This window comes from Cornus florida, unplaced genomic scaffold (assembly GCF_030987335.1).
Source record: "Cornus florida cultivar Cherokee Brave unplaced genomic scaffold, ASM3098733v1 CherokeeBrave_3.0.0_Hap2_Chr04, whole genome shotgun sequence".
NCBI classification, from domain to species: Eukaryota; Viridiplantae; Streptophyta; class Magnoliopsida; order Cornales; family Cornaceae; genus Cornus; species Cornus florida.
In genome coordinates, this window is record NW_026775574.1 from 99,897,089 (window position 1) to 99,915,388 (window position 18,300).

Genomic DNA, 18,300 nt, shown 5'->3' on the forward strand with positions numbered 1-18,300 from the left:
ATCCAACTTTGTTTATCTCGAATAGGTTGACATGGAATCTGAGTTTGATTTTGTTTTACTTCATTTGGTATTCTCTAAATTTGGATTTGTCATGAATTAATTTTATATTGTGTGCATAAAAGCACTACAAAAGTTGTTTGTTTAACAAGAAATTAATTTAAGAGAACAACAAAAATATATGCAGGCCAAATCCGGCCAAAGCAATCCTTTGCCGTCTGAGTTAGCCACTTAGTTTACCATATTCATTGAATTTTAATAAGTTATTGTGTTCTTCGTCACCGGATATCGGTAATTTTTTTACCATAGGTTATTCAATGATTCACTTTATGTCCGATGTTACAATATTGATCATCTACTGTAATAACACCGTGTCATACATAAGAAGATAATTGTGATCATTTACACTTGTAAATGGATCACAATTGTTCTTCGTTGCATAACACTGTATAGAGAGGATTCCAATTCCAAATGTTGAGCATAAAAATTTGAAAATTGAGGTCCCTTTAATATAAAGTGACCGTTGTGATGACATTTTTTTTTAGTTAATGTAATTTAATTAAGGTTGTTCCTTAATTTCTAATAGTATATTTAAAATGGGTAATGCTTTAAATTAACCTATATAGTAATTTTTATGCAAATCAAATTTGTATTATTAAGATTGACTCCATTTTAAATATTACTTTCATGTTATAGGTTTGGGAACTTAAATTAGTGTCTTGAATTTGAAATTGGATGAAATTTGGTTTAAAATCGCTACTAAATCTTCTTCCCCAGTTTAAAGCAGGTGATTTGATGCTGCCAAACATAGCATCATATTATAAGAAATTCAAGTTGTCGTTGAGTGCACAAACTCAAGCTAATATTATGATAAATTGATTCTCTTATATAAAAATAAATTTACTCGATTAGATGAGTTATCATTTAATTTAATAGATTTTAAAATATCCTACAATTTTCATTATAGAATTTGTGAGATTACTGCACAAATATAATAACTCTTAGATTGCTAACGAGTAACGACTATGCTTAACCCAACTTATTTAAAATTGCATATAAATTGAAATGGTTGGGACAAAAAAAAAAAAAAAAAATGAGGAAAGGAAATATTATATAAACAAAATGCCAACTAAAAATAAAAGAAATGAGATGGAGTTCCTTAAATCCTTGATTCAAGGGATTTGATGGATTCTGGTGGGACCCAATTGGGCCCAACAAAAAACATCCAAAGAGTTCAATTCAAATACAAAAATATTAATAATAAAAAAATTAGTAGTAAGTTATTTTGTTTTTAATTTTATTATAACTAAAATATTTGTCTTGTACATCATTACTCACATAAAACAACAATTATTCCATTTATTTTCTTTCTTTTATTATACTATTCTTCTATGGTCATTCCGTTTCTCCATCCTTTGTTTTTTTAGGCAAAAAGATTATTACTATCACTTTATTTCTTCTAAAAGTAATTTTAACTTAAAATATGAATTGCATTCATTTTAAAAGAGATTTATTTTTTAAAAATTAAATTAGATCACTAACATTTTTTAATTGTTTTTTAGTGCATTCAATACTCAATAGCATGTAATTCACTTTTAAAAATTGAAATCATATTACTTTAGATTTCAAACTAAATTTTTCGATCTCCAATTTCAAAGTATAGCCCACAACTAATTTCAGTAGCTATTAGTATGAGATAAAAACAAAAATAATCCTCAACTAATTTTGAGAATAATCTCCAATTAATTTTTAAGAACGAAATAAATGCAATAAAAATATCTGTAATAGTTATTATAGTTTGATCATAAATAAATAAATACTACCCCCTTCCTCTCTCTCTCTCTCTCTCTCTCACACACACACACACACACACACAATGCAATGTTTTCTTGTTTTAAAACCAAATTGCAGTGTAATTTCTTACCATTTGGACTAAACGCGACCGAGTCAAAGTCGTTAGACCCACCTCCCACCTCCCACCTCCATTAAAACGCCTTGGCCTTCCTCTCTCTGAAGCTTCTCTCACAAGTCCACTCACACTTACAGTGAGACCTCTCTCCATTTCCACCGGCCAGACTCACCGGAAAATGACGGTATACCGGAATTCGTCTCCCGGCTTCCTCGCCGGAAAGCAAGTGTTTCCGGTCGATTACGCAGCCGAGGTCTCGCAACGGCTCGTCGACGCTTCCCACGCCGACGACCTCAACTCGGCCCTCGAGTGCGTCGCCGACCCCTTCGTCGACGTCAACTTCATCGGAACAGTGTGCTTGAAGACGAAAAGGACAGATGTTGTCTTGCACGATGAGTCGGCCAACGAAGTTCGTTTCGAATTCGAAGAGTTCAAGACGGAGGTCACTGCTCTGTTCCTCGCAGCTCATGCCGGAAATCTGACACTCGTCAGAAAATTACTGGTCAGCTTATTTTTGTGAAAACAAAGTTATTTTTATTATTTTTTAATTTCTTCGATTTTTTCTTTTCATTTTTTTCCGTTATTGGAATGTCTCGAGAATTGTTAATAATTTTATATAAATAATACTTATAATGAGAGGAAATTCATAGCTTTTCTCAGTGATTGTGTTTGAAATTTCAAGGGTCTATCTTCTAGTTTTCGAAATTTCTGTGAGTTCTAGATTATTGTATTCGTATATCACAGGTGTGATTCACTAGAAAGGAAAATGATTTTAGATTTGGAGTCACTATATAAGAAAACATTTCGCACACACATACACACACTGAGAGAGAGACTTTTTGGTTGTTGTCATGTGTTTGATTGTCTTCAGAGAACTTTTGCTTAATACAGATTTGAAATTTGAAATCAACCTTGGGGTTATTGCACGAAGGTCATATTGATTTTTGACTGTTTTCTCATTAGTGAGTAATAATTACACGATTTGAAATTAGTTAATTAGTCATTGCAGCTAATAAAAACAACAACAACTCGTTCCGAATTCGGACCATGCCCGTACTCACAAGGGGCCTGTGGGGCCAGCTGCTTTGGTGGGACCCATAGGCCCCTTGTGACAGTGAGTGTGGGTTTGGTCCGAATTTGGATGGCATATCATTTCTGTAGTAATAATAATAATAATAATAGTAGTTAGTCATTGTATTTATTATTGTTTTCTTGAGTGAAGATTATATAGAATTGTGTAATTACTTACAAGAATGAACACTGTTGATGTTGTTGAATTTTAGGCTTCAATTATTTCACTGGATTTTTTTGATAAAAATTCTAATTTTTCCTCAATTTATGTATATATCTTTTGGAGTGCCTGAATATGCTTTGGAACTGGCACAAAAATGACTGATGAGCTGTGTCTGTACATGCATAATGCCTCCCTCTCTATCCTCGTGACCCTCTGAATTAATTCAGAACCTGACAGATATCCTGAGAAATTATGGATATCAGTAGATATTATTCACTGATAGTAAATGTTCTCACTCTGCATTGATTGCTTCACTTGACAAGCAGTGTATGAACTGGAAATTCTCATACAAAATTTCAGGCTCCGAAAGCGGTAGAGAATTTGTTATATATAAATGTTCACTGAAACAGTATAATCCTGATGTCATGTTCATATTAGTGGTTGTTTGGCTATTTTATGATGACAGAGTGTTGGAGCCAATGTGAATCAGAAGCTGTTCCGGGGCTATGCTACGACAGCGGCAGTGAGGGAGGGCCATATTGAGATATTGGAGATGCTTTTGAATGGTGGAGCATCTCAGACAGCATGCGAGGAGGCTTTGTTGGAAGCAAGCTATGTGGGGCAGACCAGGCCTGCTGAGCTGCTCATGGGTTCCGACATGATCCGCCCACATGTTGCTGTGCATGCTCTTGTCACGGCATCCTGCAGAGGGTTTGTGGATGTTGTTGAGACACTCATCAAGGTACTTAATATTATTAGTGTAAATCTCTATTTCATCATTGCATGTGGGCTTTCTGTCATAAAACGAGCACGCAAAATGATTGTAGACCCAATACAGTTGAGTTTAATCACTATGAAAATTATGAAAAACATAGGCCAAAGACTGAAAATGGTGAACTAAGATTTGTGTAAGTGACTCAATATAGTAGAGATAAGGCTTACTTTAACTGAGCAACCTTGATGTGATGTATTTAAGTCTAATCGGACTGACAGTGATGATGAAACAAAGGCATATCAAAACTAATTTCCCCTTAAGTTGCTATCAGGCTAGGAGTTTGAGTATCAATTATTTGATTACCTCTATTTATGGTTTTGAAAATGCAAAGTTCTGCACTAACTTCAGCTGTCTCCAAAGCCCAACTTCATTTAATTATTTTCATAACAGCACTTACTTCTCTGCAGGATATTTTATTCTGAGTGTTTCCCGGCTACAGGTAAATACATAACATATTGTAATATAGGTTAATCTACCTACCATACACCAAAATTTTCAGTGGTAAGTTCTGATTTTCGGTGCCAATTATTGTTGCCTAGAAAGATCCAATGATATGTGGCCTCTCAGTAAGATGGCATAATACTTCACTGCTCCTCTTCCATCTATTTGGAGGCTAGCAATCGGCACCATTTGTTTGGTTGCAATTGTGAAAAATAAATATACCATTTACTATTTTGAAAAAATATATGTTGTAACTAGGCACCTTGACTTCTGTACAATGTGGGGGAATATGACATTACCTTTAATAAGCTCTGTTCTCCAAAATTGATGAAGGGTTCAAAATGGACTTGATGAAGATTGCCCTATTGGATGCCAATTCTGTCTGTTACTTCATTAATTGAAATTCTCAGATCGTTAATTGAAATCTCAAATGGCATTTGTGCTTTGTTTGGGGCAGTGTGGAGTCGATGCTAATGCAACTGCGCGGGTGCTGCTTAGGTCTTCCAAGCCGTCTCTGCATGCCAATGTTGACTGTAATGCGCTCGTTGCAGCCATCGTTAGCAGGCAGATTTCTGTTGTCAGATTGCTGCTACAGGTAAACACCGTGTGCAAGATTACCAAAACTACCCAAGATGTACAGGTGTATATATATCTGATGCTTAACAAATCCAAAGACTTGGACAATACTGATTACATGCTGGGCCAGAACAGTGCCCGGTTTGATCAGATAACTGTGAGGCCGCCAGTTTGAGTACAGCTCTTATAATTCTGCTGTTAGCATCTCACAAACACCTAATTTTATGGGCCTTCCATATGACTTATGTACCAATGATGTGAGCCTGATGGAAAGATTTCTGCTTGGTTGTTAAGTTGTTTAAACAAGCATTTTTTGTTTTTATCTAAATCACAACACTATAATCTAATATCACATTTGCCTTTTGATAATGTAAAGAAGGCTGGTGTTAGAACAGACGCAAAAGTGAGACTGGGAGCCTGGTCATGGGACACAGCTACTGGAGAAGAATTTAGGGTGGGTGCAGGGCTAGCTGAGCCTTATAGTGTCACCTGGTGTGTAGTGGAGTATTTTGAAGACAGTGGTGCTATCTTGTGCATGCTCTTACGCCACCTCTCCCCTAACATCCCTCATTTTGGGAGGACCATCATCCATCATGCCATCCTATGTAACAACGCTAAAGCAGTCAATGTGCTTGTGAATTGTGGTGCTAATGTAGAGTTCCCTGTTGAAACAGATGATAAAACAGAGTTCCGCCCTATTCATTTAGCTGCACGGCTTGGGTTTGCTGAGGTTCTCCAACAATTTATCAATGCTGGTTGTAATCTCAACTCAAAAACAAATTCTGGCGATACTGCGTTGATGATATGTGCAAGAAATAAGTGTGAGGAGTGTCTTCAACTTCTGGCATTGGCAGGTGCTGATTTTGGTTTGGTTAATTTGGCTGGTCAGTGTGCCAAGTCAATTGCTGAATCCATGTGGTTGGCTCTTGGCTTCCAACAAGCAGTTCTAGATGTAATCCGAACTGGGGTACCTTTTGCCATTCCAAAGTTGAATGGGCTTCCATTATCTCACTCTCTCTAGGTGGGAGGGACTTGAAAGAATGAATTTGGGTGAAAAGTCCAAACAATTTTGGAATCTCCTTTCAAGCCCAACATCTCTTTTTTTAATAGGAAATAATCTGTAGAGGCTAATAAAAAATAATATATTTTTACAAGAGGTCTCGAATTTAAGACTTGATTGTAATCATTGTAGTACATTTTTTTTTTCTTTTCAATATAATTTGAAAAAGATTTTTTTTATTTTATTCACTTTTTCATGTAAGAGTTGTGTGAAATATTACAATTTTACTAGCTCAATTGCTATTGTGATAAATATTACAGTTGGTTTTTAACATCCCATTAAATGTGATGGATGGAATCAGAGAATTTCTCACAATGTATTCAATGCATTGGAGCACATTGCAATAATACTAAATAATTACTTTCTATTATCAAATATTTTTCCCTCTCTATTCTGATTTCTTTGCAAGTTTGGTAAAGAAGATTACTTCGTTAGTGGTAAGGTCGCGGTGAACAAAACCTAGATGCTTTGGATTTTCACCACCATTGTTGCATTTGAGAGCATGAACCGTAGGAATCATCCTTGTTATTTTTGTATTTATATTATTTAAAATTAAAATTTACGGACATTTCGAATTTAAGTTACATAATTTTTCTTAGCCGGTGTCGCCTTCACACTAGGAAAGCATTCCTGTTTTCACGATTCCATTTTCAGTTTATGTAACTTAATTTTACCCTTTTTACACCCTCCGATTTACTCCAGTTCGGTTGTCTACATGTAAGTCTAGAATGACATAACAGAACAAAACTTTGACTGGCATGAATTATGCCCTATGTCAATTACAAGCCACACATCCGACTGCAAAACCGATGAGCTCGATGAAGAGAGAGAATTGCTAATGGAGCAACGAGTGAATAATCGATTAGTCTCAGGCTCTCGGCTGGTGCAATATAATGGTACGCCTCTAACTTTCTGATGGGTTCATATATACATTCATATACAAGTAATTGTTCTCATGTAGCACTCAACAAATTCATGTGATTTACTCTACTGATCGCCGATCTCATCCACTCGGAGAAGCGAGGAGGGTCGCTCGTCGTCGAGGATGATGATCGGATTCTCATGGATGTATATAACTGGTTGTTTGAGGATGATAGATCAATTTGAGTATATGCCCTTTTCATGTTCAGATTGGAAAAAAAAAAATAAAATAAATGAAGAGATTATGAGATGACCCATTTGAAAATTGTGGGCAATCAATCTTGTGGGTTTGGGTTTGAGAGAGTGGAAGATGAAGAGGACTTGTTGTGAGAGCTCTTCAAGCTGTCAAATTGATGTTCATCTTTACTAGTGTAGGATATTGCTGAGTACGTTAAATGGTCAATTAAGCTTAAGCTTGTTGATTGAATTGGTTGATTTGTTGTATTTCTAATCTTCTTGAGAGCCATATTAGTTGTTCTTTATAATTTGGACAATCAATCTATTTTTGAATGTCAAACAGTACTAATGAAATTAAATGATCATTTGAGTTCATCATACTCGAACCCCTATTTGAAGATTGACATAATCCACATGGAGGGTAATATTAGTGGAAAAGCGAAATTAACTCGGGTAGAGTCGCTTAGAAAGGGGATATGATAGCATGTTATTTGACTGAGGCTATGCCCTTAGAGCGGAATTAAAACATATGATTCATGTAGCCAACCTAAGTAATTGGGAAAAAAGGCTTGGTGGTGGTTGTTGAATTTGAAACTTACTCTCATAGGGACTTCAACTCTCAACCTTCAATTTTTATTTCGAGAAAATCATTATTCCTTTATTAATTATCCTATCAACCATATATAGGCAATCAGAGATGCTGAGTCTCCTATTACAAATTGTTCAATAGACATGGTGGAAGTATTTTTATTACTTATTGAAGTGTCGAATTATTGGATGCAATGATCAAAGCCCTAGAACCTTGGGGATTTCCTTTTTTCTCTTTTAGCCTTTCTCTTGTTGTTCCTCACTTTCTTCTCACCACTTTTCTTGTTTTCTTCACTTCCTTTTCCTTCTTCATGGGTTCCTTTTTCTCCTGCATTTGGTTGATCGCATTCTGTCCTTTTCCTTTTAAGGAATTCTGTTAATCCTCCTAGTGCAATGTCTGCTTCATCATTTTTCATGAGTTCTTCTGCAACCTGTGCCGGGGTGACCTCCACCTCAGTCACGAGCTTTTCAATTTCGGAAAACATGTAGTGGTTGGTTATACCAAGGTAGTTAGAAGCAAGAATCTTGAACCCACAAAAAGTGCAGTAGGACATGTTGATGTGCATGTCCATGCGACCTGGTCTAAGCAATGCAGGGTCAAGCCTGTCTTTGTGATTGGTAGTAAACACAATAATCCTCTCGTCGCCACAGCTTGACCATAGCCCATCAATAAAATTAAGCAGCCCGGATAGTGTCAACTGTCAGCGAGGAAAAAAACGACAATTAATAGGTGAGAAAGTTGGAGATTACCACATAGCTAGTAGCTTGGAAAGGGAGGTTGAGAGTTCGAGTCCCTCTAGAGGCAATATTGTGAGTTTGTGTGCGTTTGCTTGAACTTCCGGGAAAAAAAAAAAAAGGGTTAGCTAGGAAATTGAATCAGCCAGCAAGAAGACCTAGCTAGGTTTGTGGAAAGGTCTCCTAAAAATTGCTATTAACTAAGCCAGCCGTCTTTGAGACAGGGCTATGCTTTGGAACAGTAGGGGCATATAGCAAGTTCAGGGACCAGAGGTGTTTCCTTTTAAAGTTTTTCTTCATCAATTACTACTTAGTCACCGAGGCATGTTGTCTAGTTGTATTCCTGAGCGGAAGGTGGAGGGTTTGAGTCTCCTTAAGAATAATATTGTACGAATTATTTTCTGGAAAAGATTTGAAAAAGAAAAAAGAAAAACTACTTCTTAGTCTAATGGTGACTCAAGCTATTGTCATACCTGACTTTCACTTTGGTTGTAACCTCCATCTTGTCGGTTCTGCAAGTCAACACTGCAATCAATATCCTCAATCACAAGGATCGATCTATTCGTAGTAGAGTGCAATAGGCTTTTAAGCTGTGCATTGCTTTGAAGACTTGTGAGCTCCAAGTCATAAATGTCGAATTTCAGATAGTTCGCCATGGCAGCAACCAGACTCGACTTACCTGTGCCAGGGGGTCCGTACAACAAATACCCGCGTTTCCATGCCTTCCCAACTCTCCTGTAGAACTTTCTTCTGCTCACAAATCTGTCCAAGTCATCAATTAATTCCTTCTTCAGTGTTGGATCCATTGCCAATGTGTCAAATGTGGATGGATGGTCAAGATTAACTGATCCTGCCCCACAGTAGTTTCCAAGGGAGCAGAGTTTCACTACCTTGGTTTCTTCTCTTATGGCTTTTGACCTCTCTAGTACATATGGCAAGTAAGAGCGCAATACCTTCACTTTGTGCTTCTTATCGAAACTGAGTTCGAATGATCGATGCTCAACCTTTTCAATAGAAAAGCTGCTTTCATAGTTGAAGCTTGTCCTTTGAGACTCGGTACAAATCATTTCCCAAACAAATGGGATTCCTTCATATGTATCAACGATCTTTTCCCCTCTGTTGATGGTGACCGAGAGTTCTTCCTCTTGTGGTGCCTTGGATACCTTGAGCCGCTGAACTGAAGGACTAATCCTTGTGCGCAAGTAGATTTGTGAAGCCTCGAAGACTTGATTGAGGGAGAGCCCATCATATTCATCAATGATGAGAGTCATTTGAGACGAAAGGTTCCCCATTAGCCCTCCGAGTTTAGACAAGAGCTTCTCTCGGAGTTGTTGAGGTATAAGCTGGTTGGTCATGTTCTGGACTTCATTTAACACCGACCTAACCAGCATTGCTGATGCAGCAAAAGTGGTGTACGTCGACAGAACTGCTGTTGTTGAAGGCATGCTTGATACAGAAAACATGCTCATAACTATTTGGTGGACACAAAAGACTAGAAGAGAAATAGGTGGTACAAGTGTTGTTTGTTATTGCTTTTGCTTGCTTGGTTTGTGACAATTATGGGTAAAGGCCGTTTTATAGAACATTGGCTAGAAAGAGCTTCCATTGGAAGTTCTTTGAAAATTAGTAGCAACTATAAAGCACACCACACAAGAAGAAATTGTAGAATTCAACTATGTTTCCACAAAGCAACTTGCTTTGGAAGCAGAGCATGACAAGGACAAGCATGTTGAAGAACAACCTTCTCCAGCAATTCTCATATACTGCAATACTTTTCAACGAAAAGGACATGAAGGTGACTCGTTCTTAAAAATTGTATCGTAAGCTTAGATTTATAATTAAAAGTACATTACTTATCATATGTCACACCTGAGAAAAAAGTTGAACAATGCAATTGATAAGTTGATTTTGCATATGTCAGTATGTATATTCTAAGAAACACACAACTAACGATGTCGACAGATTTCTTCTATTAAAAACATTCATAGGAAAAGGTCAGGCAACAAAGTACAGAGTGAAGGGACAAGCTTATGACACGGTATGAAAAACAGGCTTCTTGTTTGGTAATAAAACCATAAACTTTGGCCTCAGATTGAACATTTTGTAAGATGGAGCGGAGTAGGTATTCCTAATCTACGATGTGCGTGCTCATCACGTGTCGGCGCATGCACATCATGAACATACCAGTTTAGTGCGGTGCATTGGGCGCTTGTAGACCAATGAGGTGTATATTTTCGCAAGTGCTTGTAAAGTATTTTACGGACCAAGATCCTCTGTTGTACAACATGGCATGGCCACTATATTTTTCACAAGTGTTTGTAAAGTATTTCACGGACTAGGATCCTCTGTTGTATAACAAGGCATGACCTGCATGGGTGTTGTAATCACAACTCGTATTTTTCCCCTTTTGTGATGACACAAAACATCTTTATTAGATGCATGCAAAAACGTAACTAACCAAACTTTGATATATTCATTTACAAAAATAGACAAAAATAAATTTGCGTCTATCTATAAAAAATAAGTTGAAAGGATCAAATATTAACTATAAAAGAAAAGAAGAGTAACATGGTATTAAGCTTTTCATTATTTTGCTCTTTCCAAGTTTTACATTTGACTATTTGAGGCTTCTAGTAGCTTTGACTTTACCAACAATAAAAATTTTGAAACTTTCAATAACTTTGCTTTTTAAAAACAAATAAAGTAATTATGGTACACTATTTTATATCACAATATCACATAATAAATATAATATTATGATACTATATTACTAGTGGGCTTAAGAAACTAAAATATTTATTATATTGGGTTTAAACTAAGTAAAGGCCCAATGAGACTTCTAGGGTCTGAAAGGGCCATGTTTGGGCTTAGGCACCTTAAGTCCTCCGGCATCATCTATTTATAAAACCTTACAAGGCATGTTCCTCTGGCCCATAGCCAGCTCCACCCCTGGTAAACGACAACTGTATATGACCAGTAATGGATTATGAGACATTTTAAGAGGCTCGATATCACTATGTTTCGAAAAAAAAATAATAATAATAAAAATAAAAATAAAAAATAAAGCGGAGAATGTGAACTGTGAAGCAACGTGGGAGACTTTCAACCCATACAGTGTTGATGCCTTGAAGCATGATCAAGTGAAATTTTCTAGACTATTTTTTATTGACACTGACATTCCATCTAAGAGTTGTGTTCTTAAGTTCAGCATAATAGATTCATTTAACAGTTGAACTTGCACAGTGACATTATTCGTGACAGTGCGTCGCATATTCTTATGAAATTCACTTTCGTCAGATACCCGTATTAAGGTTTAACAATCAAAACTACAAAGTTGAGATCTACTTCGTTTTATGACTGAGTTCATCTAAATTTTGGGCTAATACCAACAAATGTTTGGACAAGCATTGACACATTGTTACAACTTACAACCTACCACATTGGAGATGAGTGATGACTTCCAATTAAGCAATAGGAAGATCTGTGCTGTAATGAGTGTGTGTGTGTGTATATATACATATATATATTCATTGAGAGAGAGAGAGAGAGATTTTATTTTCCTACTTGTCTTGTAGGTACACCAAAGATGGACGGATGAACAAATTTAACAACAAAGAATTTGGATGATAGAGAAAGTGAAACAAATAGCATTTTCTTTTTTAAAAACTAATCCAACTTTGTTTATCTCGAATAGGTTGACATGGAATCTGAGTTTGATTTTGTTTTACTTCATTTGGTATTCTCTAAATTTGGATTTGTCATGAATTAATTTTATATTGTGTGCATAAAAGCACTACAAAAGTTGTTTGTTTAACAAGAAATTAATTTAAGAGAACAACAAAAATATATGCAGGCCAAATCCGGCCAAAGCAATCCTTTGCCGTCTGAGTTAGCCACTTAGTTTACCATATTCATTGAATTTTAATAAGTTAATGTGTTCTTCGTCACCCACCGGATATCGGTAATTTTTTTACCATAGGTTATTCAATGATTCACTTTATGTCCGATGTTATAATATTGATCATCTACTGTAATAACACTGTGTCATACATAAGAAGATAATTGTGATCATTTACACGTGTAAATGGATCACAATTGTTCTTCGTTGCATAACACCGTATAGAGAGGAATCCAATTTCAAATGTTGAGCATAAAAATTTGAAAATTGAGGTCCCTTTAATATAAAGTGACCGTTGTGATGACATTTTTTTTTAGTTAATGTAATTTAATTAAGGTTGTTCCTTAATTTCTAATAGTATATTTAAAATGGGTAATGCTTTAAATTAACCTATATAGTAATTTTTATGCAAATCAAATTTTTATTATTAAGATTGACTCCATTTTAAATATTACTTTCATGTTATAGGTTTGGGAACTTAAATTAGTGTCTTGAATTTGAAATTGGATGAAATTTGGTTTAAAATCGCTACTAAATCTTCTTTCCCAGTTTAAAACAGGTGATTTGATGCTGCCAAACATAGCATCATATTATAAGAAATTCAAGTTGTCGTTGAGTGCACAAACTCTAGCTAATATTATGATAAATTGATTCTCTTATATAAAAATAAATTTACTCGATTAGATGAGTTATCATTTAATTTAATAGATTTTAAAATATCCTACAATTTTCATTATAGAATTTGTGAGATTACTGCACAAATATAATAACTCTTAGATTGCTAACGAGTAACGACTATGCTTAACCCAACTTATTTAAAATTGCATATAAATTGAAATGGTTGGGACAAAAAAAAAAAAAAAAAAATGAGGAAAGGAAATATTATATAAACAAAATGCCAACTAAAAATAAAAGAAATGAGATGTAGTTCCTTAAATCCTTGATTCAAGGGATTTTCTTTCTCTTATCATACTATTCTTCTATGGTCATTCCGTTTCTCCATACTTCGTTTTTTAGGCAAAAAGATTATTACTATCACTTTATTTCTTCTAAAAGGAATTTTAACTTAAAATATGAATTTACATTCGTTTTAAAAGAGATTTATTTTTTAAAAATTAAATTAGATCACTAACATTTTTTTAATTGATTTTTAGTGCAGTCAATACTCAATAGCATGTAATTCACTTTTAAAAATTGAAACAGTAGATCATATTACTTTAGATTTCAAACTAATTTTTTCGATCTCCAATTTCAAAGTATAGCCCACAACTAATTTCAGTAGCTATTAGTATGAGATAAAAACAAAAATAATCCCCAATTAATTTTGAGAATAATCTCCAATTAATTTTTAAGAACGAAATAAATGCAATAAAAATATCTGTAATAGTTATTATAGTTTGATCATAAATAAATAAATACTACCCCCTTCCTCTCTCTCTCTCTCTCTCACACACACACACACACACACACACACAATGCAATGTTTTCTTGTTTTAAAACCAAATTGCAGTGTAATTTCTTACCATTTGGACTAAACGCGACCGAGTCAAAGTAGTTAGACCCACCTCCCACCTCCATTAAAAAGCCTTGGCCTTCCTCTGTCTGAAGCTTCTCTCACAAGTCCACTTATACTTACAGTGAGACCTCTCTCCATTCCCACCGGCCAAACTCACCGGAAAATGACGGTATACCGGAATTCGTCTCCCGGCTTCCTCGCCGGAAAGCAAGTGTTTCCGGTCGATTACGCAGCCGAGGTCTCGCAACGGCTCGTCGACGCTTCCCACGCCGACGACCTCAACTCGGCCCTCGAGTACGTCGCCGACCCCTTCGTCGACGTCAACTTCATCGGAACAGTGTGCTTGAAGACGAAAAGGACAGATGTTGTCTTGCACGATGAGTCGGCCAACGAAGTTCGTTTCGAATTCGAAGAGTTCAAGACGGAGGTCACTGCTCTGTTCCTCGCAGCTCATGCCGGAAATCTGACACTCGTCAGAAAATTACTGGTCAGCTTATTTTTGTGAAAACAAAGTTATTTTTATTATTTTTTTATTTCTTCGATTTTTTCTTTTCATTTTTTTCCGTTATTGGAATGTCTCGAGAATTGTTAATAATTTTATATAAATAATACTTATAATGAGAGGAAATTCATAGCTTTTCTCAGTGATTGTGTTTGAAATTTCAAGGGTCTATCTTCTAGTTTTCGAAATTTCTGTGAGTTCTAGATTATTGTATTCGTATATCACAGGTGTGATTCACTAGAAAGGAAAATGATTTTAGATTTGGAGTCACTATATAAGAAAACATTTCGCACACACATACACACACTGAGAGAGAGACTTTTTGGTTGTTGTCATGTGTTTGATTGTCTTCAGAGAACTTTTGCTTAATACAGATTTGAAATTTGAAATCAACCTTGGGGTTATTGCACGAAGGTCATATTGATTTTTGACTGTTTTCTCATTAGTGAGTAATAATTACACGATTTGAAATTAGTTAATTAGTCATTGCAGCTAATAATAACAACAACAACTCGTTCCGAATTCGGACCATGCCCGTAGTCACAAGGGGCCTGTGGGGCCAGCAGCTCTGGTGGGACCCATAGGCCCCTTGTGACAGTGAGTGTGGGTTTGGTCCGAATTTGGATGGCATATCATTTCTGTAGTAGTAATAATAATAATAATAATAGTTAGTCATTGTATTTATTATTGTTTTCTTGAGTGAAGATTATATAGAATTGTGTAATTTCTTACAAGAATGAACACTGTTGATGTTGTTGAATTTTAGGCTTCAATTATTTCACTGGATTTTTTTGATAAAAATTCTAATTTTTCCTCAATTTATGTATATATCTTTTGGAGTGCCTGAATATGCTTTGGAACTGGCACAAAAATGACTGATGAGCTGTGTCTGTACGTGCATAATGCCTCCCTCTCTATCCTTGTGACCCTCTGAATTAATTCAGAACCTGACAGATATCCTGAGAAATTATGGATATCAGTAGATATTATTCACTGATAGTAAATGTTCTCACTCTGCATTGATTGCTTCACTTGACAAGCAGTGTATGAACTGGAAATTCTCATACAAAATTTCAGGCTCCGAAAGCGGTAGAGAATTTGTTATATATAAATGTTCACTGAAACAGTATAATCCTGATGTCATGTTCATATTAGTGGTTGTTTGGCTATTTTATGATGACAGAGTGTTGGAGCCAATGTGAATCAGAAGCTGTTCCGGGGCTATGCTACGACAGCGGCAGTGAGGGAGGGCCATATTGAGATATTGGAGATGCTTTTGAATGGTGGAGCATCTCAGACAGCATGCGAGGAGGCTTTGTTGGAAGCAAGCTATGTGGGGCAGACCAGGCCTGCTGAGCTGCTCATGGGTTCCGACATGATCCGCCCACATGTTGCTGTGCATGCTCTTGTCACGGCATCCTGCAGAGGGTTTGTGGATGTTGTTGAGACACTCATCAAGGTACTTAATATTATTAGTGTAAATCTCTATTTCATCATTGCATGTGGGCTTTCTGTCATAAAACGAGCACGCAAAATGATTGTAGACCCAATACAGTTGAGTTTAATCACTATGAAAATTATGAAAAACATAGGCCAAAGACTGAAAATGGTGAACTAAGATTTGTGTAAGTGACTCAATATAGTAGAGATAAGGCTTACTTTAACTGAGCAACCTTGATGTGATGTATTTAAGTCTAATCGGACTGACAGTGATGATGAAACAAAGGCATATCAAAACTAATTTCCCCTTAAGTTGCTATCAGGCTAGGAGTTTGAGTATCAATTATTTGATTACCTCTATTTATGGTTTTGAAAATGCAAAGTTCTGCACTAACTTCAGCTGTCTCCAAAGCCCAACTTCATTTAATTATTTTCATAACAGCACTTACTTCTCTGCAGGATATTTTATTCTGAGTGTTTCCCGGCTACAGGTAAATACATAACATATTGTAATATAGGTTAATCTACCTACCATACACCAAAATTTTCAGTGGTAAGTTCTGATTTTCGGTGCCAATTATTGTTGCCTAGAAAGATCCAATGATATGTGGCCTCTCAGTAAGATGGCATAATACTTCACTGCTCCTCTTCCATCTATTTGGAGGCTAGCAATCGGCACCATTTGTTTGGTTGCAATTGTGGAAAATAAATATACCATTTACTATTTTGAAAAAATATATGTTGTAACTAGGCACCTTGACTTCTGTACAATGTGGGGGAATATGACATTACCTTTAATAAGCTCTGTTCTCCAAAATTGATGAAGGGTTCAAAATGGACTTGATGAAGATTGCCCTATTGGATGCCAATTCTGTCTGTTACTTCATTAATTGAAATTCTCAGATCGTTAATTGAAATCTCAAATGGCATTTGTGCTTTGTTTGGGGCAGTGTGGAGTCGATGCTAATGCAACTGCGCGGGTGCTGCTTAGGTCTTCCAAGCCGTCTCTGCATGCCAATGTTGACTGTAATGCGCTCGTTGCAGCCATCGTTAGCAGGCAGATTTCTGTTGTCAGATTGCTGCTACAGGTAAACACCGTGTGCAAGATTACCAAAACTACCCAAGATGTACAGGTGTATATATATCTGATGCTTAACAAATCCAAAGACTTGGACAATACTGATTACATGCTGGGCCAGAACAGTGCCCGGTTTGATCAGATAACTGTGAGGCCGCCAGTTTGAGTACAGCTCTTATAATTCTGCTGTTAGCATCTCACAAACACCTAATTTTATGGGCCTTCCATATGACTTATGTACCAATGATGTGAGCCTGATGGAAAGATTTCTGCTTGGTTGTTAAGTTGTTTAAACAAGCATTTTTTGTTTTTATCTAAATCACAACACTATAATCTAATATCACATTTGCCTTTTGATAATGTAAAGAAGGCTGGTGTTAGAACAGACGCAAAAGTGAGACTGGGAGCCTGGTCATGGGACACAGCTACTGGAGAAGAATTTAGGGTGGGTGCAGGGCTAGCTGAGCCTTATAGTGTCACCTGGTGTGTAGTGGAGTATTTTGAAGACAGTGGTGCTATCTTGTGCATGCTCTTACGCCACCTCTCCCCTAACATCCCTCATTTTGGGAGGACCATCATCCATCATGCCATCCTATGTAACAACGCTAAAGCAGTCAATGTGCTTGTGAATTGTGGTGCTAATGTAGAGTTCCCTGTTGAAACAGATGATAAAACAGAGTTCCGCCCTATTCATTTAGCTGCACGGCTTGGGTTTGCTGAGGTTCTCCAACAATTTATCAATGCTGGTTGTAATCTCAACTCAAAAACAAATTCTGGCGATACTGCGTTGATGATATGTGCAAGAAATAAGTGTGAGGAGTGTCTTCAACTTCTGGCATTGGCAGGTGCTGATTTTGGTTTGGTTAATTTGGCTGGTCAGTGTGCCAAGTCAATTGCTGAATCCATGTGGTTGGCTCTTGGCTTCCAACAAGCAGTTCTAGATGTAATCCGAACTGGGGTACCTTTTGCCATTCCAAAGTTGAATGGGCTTCCATTATCTCACTCTCTCTAGGTGGGAGGGACTTGAAAGAATGAATTTGGGTGAAAAGTCCAAACAATTTTGGGATCTCCTTTCAAGCCCAACATCTCTTTTTTTAATAGGAAATAATCTGTAGAGGCTAATAAAAAATAATATATTTTTACAAGAGGTCTCGAATTTAAGACTTGATTGTAATCATTGTAGTACATTTTTTTTTTCTTTTCAATATAATTTGAAAAAGATTTTTTTTATTTTATTCACTTTTTCATGTAAGAGTTGTGTGAAATATTACAATTTTACTAGCTCAATTGCTATTGTGATAAATATTACAGTTGGTTTTTAACATCCCATTAAATGTGATGGATGGAATCAGAGAATTTCTCACAATGTATTCAATGCATTGGAGCACATTGCAATAATACTAAATAATTACTTTCTATTATCAAATATTTTTCCCTCTCTATTCTGATTTCT

The 18,300-nt window shown here is 36.2% G+C and overlaps 3 protein-coding genes across 6 annotated transcripts; 2 read left to right on the forward strand and 1 right to left on the reverse strand.

Moving 5' to 3' along the window:
- Positions 1-1,857: 1,857 nt before the first annotated feature.
- Positions 1,858-6,367, forward strand: LOC132304178 (uncharacterized). Of its 2 annotated transcripts, none has more exons than XM_059801739.1 (4): positions 1,858-2,408; positions 3,607-3,882; positions 4,814-4,951; positions 5,312-6,367. In XM_059801739.1, exons 1-4 carry the CDS (start codon positions 2,085-2,087, stop codon positions 5,951-5,953), a joined length of 1,380 nt encoding a protein of 459 aa, XP_059657722.1. In that variant the 5' UTR covers positions 1,858-2,084; the 3' UTR covers positions 5,954-6,367. The 2 variants fall into 2 exon arrangements, with proteins under 2 accessions (XP_059657722.1, XP_059657721.1); XM_059801738.1 differs by having other exon boundaries at positions 1,859-2,408; positions 5,309-6,367.
- Positions 6,368-6,667: 300 nt separating this feature from the next.
- Positions 6,668-18,273, forward strand: LOC132304173 (uncharacterized). Of its 3 annotated transcripts, none has more exons than XM_059801731.1 (5): positions 6,668-6,888; positions 13,950-14,314; positions 15,513-15,788; positions 16,720-16,857; positions 17,218-18,273. In XM_059801731.1, exons 1-5 carry the CDS (start codon positions 6,765-6,767, stop codon positions 17,857-17,859), a joined length of 1,545 nt encoding a protein of 514 aa, XP_059657714.1. In that variant the 5' UTR covers positions 6,668-6,764; the 3' UTR covers positions 17,860-18,273. The 3 variants fall into 3 exon arrangements, 2 of the variants coding, with proteins under 2 accessions (XP_059657714.1, XP_059657713.1); XM_059801730.1 differs by having other exon boundaries at positions 6,669-6,888; positions 17,215-18,273; XR_009481524.1 differs by lacking the exons at positions 13,950-14,314; positions 15,513-15,788; positions 16,720-16,857; positions 17,218-18,273 and adding an exon at positions 10,376-11,664 and having other exon boundaries at positions 6,756-6,888.
- On the reverse strand, positions 7,496-10,044 carry LOC132304177 (AAA-ATPase At3g50940-like). Its single transcript, XM_059801737.1, has 2 exons — positions 8,887-10,044; positions 7,496-8,376 (listed from the first exon to the last, which is right to left on the reverse strand). The coding sequence occupies exons 1-2, from the start codon at positions 9,880-9,882 to the stop codon at positions 7,885-7,887; spliced, it is 1,488 nt and encodes a 495-aa protein (XP_059657720.1). The 5' UTR covers positions 9,883-10,044; the 3' UTR covers positions 7,496-7,884.
- Positions 18,274-18,300: the final 27 nt, after the last annotated feature.

Bases quoted from the DNA above. Each gene is read 5' to 3' on its own strand.
- LOC132304177 (XM_059801737.1), bottom strand. From the start codon at position 9,882: ATGAGCATGTTTTCTGTATCAAGCATGCCTTCAACAACAGCAGTTCTG. The intron at 8,377-8,886 runs GTATGACAATAG...CCTCGCTGACAG, and splicing joins ACAACCAAAGTGAAAGTCAG to TTGACACTATCCGGGCTGCT.
- LOC132304178 (XM_059801738.1), top strand. From the start codon at position 2,085: ATGACGGTATACCGGAATTCGTCTCCCGGCTTCCTCGCCGGAAAGCAA. The intron at 3,883-4,813 runs GTACTTAATATT...TGTTTGGGGCAG, and splicing joins TTGTTGAGACACTCATCAAG to TGTGGAGTCGATGCTAATGC. The intron at 4,952-5,308 runs GTAAACACCGTG...GATAATGTAAAG, and splicing joins TTGTCAGATTGCTGCTACAG to AAGGCTGGTGTTAGAACAGA.
- LOC132304173 (XM_059801730.1), top strand. From the start codon at position 6,765: ATGTCAATTACAAGCCACACATCCGACTGCAAAACCGATGAGCTCGAT. The intron at 6,889-13,949 runs GTACGCCTCTAA...TTATACTTACAG, and splicing joins TCGGCTGGTGCAATATAATG to TGAGACCTCTCTCCATTCCC. The intron at 15,789-16,719 runs GTACTTAATATT...TGTTTGGGGCAG, and splicing joins TTGTTGAGACACTCATCAAG to TGTGGAGTCGATGCTAATGC.